General features: G+C 35.1%; 1 protein-coding gene across 1 annotated transcript in view; it reads left to right on the forward strand.

Annotated features, from left to right (window-relative positions):
• The first annotated feature begins 1,364 nt into the window (after positions 1 to 1,364).
• DMXL1 (Dmx-like 1) overlaps positions 1,365 to 5,412 on the forward strand; it is a 55,754-nt gene continuing 51,706 nt past the window's right edge. The window contains exons 1-3 of the mRNA XM_009073082.1: positions 1,365 to 1,434; positions 1,906 to 2,035; positions 3,235 to 3,301. Coding sequence (XP_009071330.1) covers positions 3,257 to 3,301 — 45 coding nt within the window. The 5' untranslated portion in view covers positions 1,365 to 1,434; positions 1,906 to 2,035; positions 3,235 to 3,256. The remainder of the gene's footprint in view (positions 1,435 to 1,905; positions 2,036 to 3,234; positions 3,302 to 5,412) is intronic.

The following is a 5,412-nucleotide window of genomic DNA, read 5'->3' on the forward strand; positions in this document are numbered from 1 at the left end:
GTCTTGAAAACCCCCAGGGATGATGAATCCACCTCCTCCCCAGACAGCCCATTCCAATACCTGACTGCTCTCTCTGTAAAAAATCTCTTGCTAATATCCAACCTAAACCTCCCCTGCCAGAGCTTGAGTCTGTGCCCTCTTGTCCTCCTGCTTGTTGCCTGTGAGAAGAGACCAACCCCAACCTGACTACAACCTCCTTTCAGGTACTTGTAGAGGGTGATAAGGTCTCCCCTGAGCCTTCTCTTCTCCAGGCTAAACAATCCCAACTCCTTTAGCTTCTCCTCATGGCACTTGTGCTCGAGTCCCTTCACCAGCCTCGTTGCTCTTCCTTAGAAGTAGTGTTCTCTTTATTGGCCATTGGATCCATTGAATCCATTCTGGGTGTTTTTCTATACTGATAAATAGTATGCTTAGCTTGAAACTTTGAAGCTAGCATAGCAGTAAGCAGTAGAGGAAGCACTCACCACCTGTGATTTGCTTATAATATTGATAATTGAAATATTCTATTACTTCATTCTTTCAGTTAACTATCCAATGATTTTAAGCATACTGGTACAGGTTGCTGTAAGGTTGTCTCTGTCTTTCATGTTTTCTACCAAACTCCTGAAAGCTTTGAGTTGTCACATTTTAACTTTCACATCTATTTGATGTGATATTTTTGGAGTGGGGGATGGTTGCTTTGCTTTCAAAAAGTCAGTGAATTAAGAGAAACACTTCTTAGCTCTTAATGTCATCTCCTGTAATATTTTCAGTTTCTTTTATAATTCAAAGCATCAAACCTTTACAGTCTATTATGGAAACAGACCAGGTACATATTTTGTGAGTTTAATCATCAATTTATTCCAGTGAGTGGTCAGTGGTGACACAAAAACTGAAGAAAATTGACTGTCCTGTTATATGTTAAAAAGCAGGAGGGAAGGGAAAGTAGGAGGTATCCTTTAGTTATCTTAACCTTATTGAAATCCTTTAATTCAACAATGGTATGGATACCAAATACCATGTGAATTTAATGCATTTAATTTTTGATGTATCTTTCCTTTGTTCCAAAAGTAAAATGATGCTTCTCTTTGAAAATATCTCAGATTCTGATGATGATTTTATGTACTGTATTTTTTTCAATCTGTATTTGTAAAATGAGAAATCGGAAACTTCTATATGTATGGTCATATTAGTGAACAGTTGTTCTGTTTGAAAGTTAGAATGAATCAATTTTTATTATTGGATAAACAGTAACTTACTTTAAATGTCCTTCATAACAGTGAATGCACTGAAAATAGACAATTTCTGTTATGGAAAGAGAAGGGAGGAGAAGGAAGTGTTTTCATGCTAATGTTTGTAAATGCTTAAAATTTCAGGTGTTACATTGTCAGTGGCAGAAGAATGCTCAAATCTTACTGGAAGCCATAGCACATAACCTAACATGGGATCCCACAGGTAAGAACAGAGTAAAAGAAACACCTATCTATTTGATATCACAACTAATTTTTTATTTGAATTTTACCATTCTTTGAGGACAAGAAAAAGGTTTTTGCTTTGTCCTAGCATGATAGAGAACACCAAAGTGGAGCAAAACCTATCTTTTGTCACTTATTATAGGATAACCAAAATTTTTATGAGAATATTATGATCTCAGTGGATCCTAATGTTTATAAACATGGCTTAAATGGTAAATATTTGTGGAGAAAGAGGGATGTCTGGAGGCAATCTAGGTGTTTCTTTTGGAGAATAACTAAAATTTGGTTAATTTTAACAGTTTGAACTGTAGATGTAAAAAAAAAAACTTAGAAAAGGTGCTATCTGCCATACTTTGTTCTGCAGTTTCAGCTTTGCAAAAGTTTTTTTTCCCCCTCTTTCTTTGCAGAAGTCTGTGTTTTGTGGTTAGATTTTTACAAATATTTGTTTTAGGTACTCGCCTTTTGACTGGTTCCAATTGTCTTCAACTTTGGTCCAGTGTTCGTTTGGAAAATCCTTCTGACAATACTGAGAAAACAACATATGTTGGACTCGGAGAATGGAGGTGTATCTGGCAATGCAAGTAAGAAAAGCATTTAAAGACAAGTAGCTCTTTTTTCCTTGCTGATTCATACCTTTCAGATAAGGTACTTAATGTAGGTCGGTGAAATCCTATTGCATACTGTTAATTGATAAATGTTATTGATATGTGATAAACTTGAATTATATTTCCCTTGATAACATGACATTTCTTTCTTCTTATGAGATCGATTGTAATTGGCTTTGTAGTAGTTCATGTTCTTAACTGTTTTTCAGTTATATTGAACACTAGTAAAATGCTGAGGCAAGGCTACTGTTGAAATTGTTGCAGTAGACATGGTTCATGGTACAAGAAGTAAGGTGAAAGCTGCATAATTGAAAATGATTGTGCTTGAGATACTGATTAAAATAAGCTTCCTCCTGTGTTCAGTGTACTCCAGCTTTCTTTCCTTCTCACACATCTCTCCCCTTTCACACTTTTACTTATTCTGTGTTTATTCTGCATATTTGAACAGCCATGCAAAGGCGGATATGTTCTGCTTTATGATGTCTGTGAATGCTCTTCTTGTATTCATACTCATTTTAATATTTGTGGCTGTGTATTGGTACATTCAGACAAGTTTCAGTTTAGTGCTTCAGTATATAAGAGAAGTTAAATCAAGTCCTTCCTGCCATAGGAAGACTTTTCTAATACACTGGGTGCAGTACTCACTTGGGACCAGTGTGCCATATGTCAGTCTCCTAAAGAAGTTTCCCTGAAGTGGGAAGGGAGGGACCCACCTGAAGTTATTCTTTATGAAATGTTTAGCACTGCTTGGGTAGTTCTCTGGATGTACCAGAAAAAAGTCTGATTTTTAATCCTTCAGTTATTCCTTTTTCTCTGTGCTTGAACTTTTATCAACAATATGTTTAAAATCCCAAGAGCATTCAAATGACAACTGAAATTTTTTTCTTTGCATAGAATGTACTTTCTGAATACAGGAAGTTGAGTGTTGCACATTGTAGCGCCCTCAGCTACAGAATTTTGGTTTTCGGGTTTTCTTGTGTGACCTAACCATGTGTTGCAGGTGTGTCCTAGTCCTGTTGGACTTGGTTAAAACTCAGCTGTTTCATACAGTACAATAGCTACTTGTATAAAGAATTGAGTAACTTATGAGTTCAAGGGGAAAAAACTGTTACAGAATTCTAAAAAATAAATTCTTAAAATTCATTTTTCTGTTTCTAAATCTGTTTATTTCACAGAACTGCGTCTCAAGTTTGTTTAATGAAATTCTCACCAGATGGGGAGTTTTTTGCTACTGCTGGCAAGGTAAGCATTTTTTTTCTAATAGTTTTGTACTAATTCAGTTATGGTATAAAACCAAAGAAACAGAAACCCATGGGAATGGGTGGATGAGATCATCTGTGGATGAGATCACTGCTGGATATCCTTCTAGTGAGGAAATACATTCAGTATTTCACTATTATTATGACATGTTTAAAATAGCTTTTTGATATGTTTTTGTGTATGCCTATTTGTGTACATAGAGGAGGATTCACAGTCACTGCTTTCAGATTACTGTTTTAAAAGAAGTACCTGAAAACTTAACAGTTCTCAACGGTTTTCACACTGATTAATAGAGGCAGGTGGTCATGCTACCAGCTAAAGAATCTAGCAGAGGCTGCAGAGTTATTAGAAAAGAAACAAAATGCTGGTATGTAAGGTTAATTGAGACGATGCAATTGCTGAGATTAGTTAAAATCTGCTTTGTGTCACAAAATCCTGAGCAGTAGTAACCTGACAAAATGAGTTTCAGGTTGAAGAATGAAAGACAGTTGTGCAATTTGCTTTAGTCGGTCTTGGAAACATGAATGAAAAAATAATGTGATTAGAGCAGTGCTTGATGTAGTAATAGAGTATGGAACTTTGCTGTTTGGATTATAATGTCCCTTAATATGTGCTTGAAAATCAAAGATGCAACAGTGGTTCAGTCTGCAAATTAATCTTGCTTTTGAAAGGTAGTTGTAATGCATAGTTTCCTGATTCAGTTTCGTGCATCATGAACAGATGAGTAATACGCTTATTGGTTAGTGGTAGGTGTTTGTTTTTTCCTTTAAAGAGTGCCATTTCAGGTCATTACGCTTGCTAGGACGACTAATTTTTAGTGCATTTGCTATTTTTAAAGAAGAGATAAAGATGTAACAAATCTGTAAAATAGCATAGACGTTTTTTTCCAGGGAATCTATATTCCAGTTGACTAGTTTCCAAAATACGAAGTGAAATACTAGATTTTTCTTGATAATTAAGTGTATTCTGTATTATAATAAAGCAACAGCTTCTCATGCTCCATTTCTTAGTTGCTTATTTGGATATCATTTTGCTTACTCTATGTTCTGTGATGTCTTTAGCCATTTACTGATGGAAAGGAGAGCCATTCCTGCCATGTTTCAGATAACTATTGCTTATAACATTTTTTGAGTACATGTTTTATTTTTAAAACGGTGTTTTGTTATTGTCAGCAGTGTATACTATATGTATTTCACTTTTTTTGATTGGCAGGAGGTAATATTTGTTTTCTAAGTCAAGTTTTAGTGGATTGAAATGTTATAATTTGGAGTTGTGGAAAAATGAATTAATCTGCAAATAGCTTCTTGCAGAATTTTTTACTAGGATGTCTTATGTCCTCTTGTGTTACCTTGCATTCTAAACTCGTGAAAAGCAAAATTACTGAATAAATAAGAAAAATACGTAAGTAGGAAAATGAATAACTTACTTTTTTACTCTAAATGCCTACATTAGTTACCTGCCTGGAAAATCTTTCAAACGCGTCTTTGTTTCTGTATCTTAGCTCTTCATTTATGAGGAAGGATTCTGGTCTGCAGAGCCAACTCCTCTTCCCCCCAGTAGTAAGGTCATGTTATACATACCCAGGTTAATACATTATTTCAGTGCCCTTCATATTTAATATTTGATCAACAAATTATGAATCTTAGATCCAGATTAGTTTAGCTAGTCCTTGAAGGCATAATCAATTTATGCATGTATCTAAGAAAAGCAGTACTGAGCTTGATTTTTGATATGTGATCTATGACCTTTGCTTGTTTTTCCAACACTTAAATTTGTGCAGGTTTTGGAAGTTTTCTGACAAGGTACAATTAGTTGTTTTAACATTTGAATACCATCTCAAGCCAGTACAGCTTTTATTTTTGTGGTTAAAAATTGACAGCCAATCGGAAGGAACAAAATGAAATCCAAGTGAGCAGTGGGAAGAGAGTTAAATGAAAGCTGTGCCACTATAAATTCTTCAAGATCAGGTTGTGAAGTTGTATGTGATGAACTCTCTGTGATCAGATAAGTATCTTACTTAAAAGAAAAATTAAACCTCAAGAGACATACCCAGAAGTATGGGGTCGATGTTGGGCCCAGTTCTCTTTAATATC

The sequence above is a fragment of the Acanthisitta chloris genome, unplaced genomic scaffold (genome assembly GCF_000695815.1).
Source record: "Acanthisitta chloris isolate BGI_N310 unplaced genomic scaffold, ASM69581v1 scaffold12164, whole genome shotgun sequence".
Lineage (NCBI taxonomy): Eukaryota > Metazoa > Chordata > Aves > Passeriformes > Acanthisittidae > Acanthisitta > Acanthisitta chloris.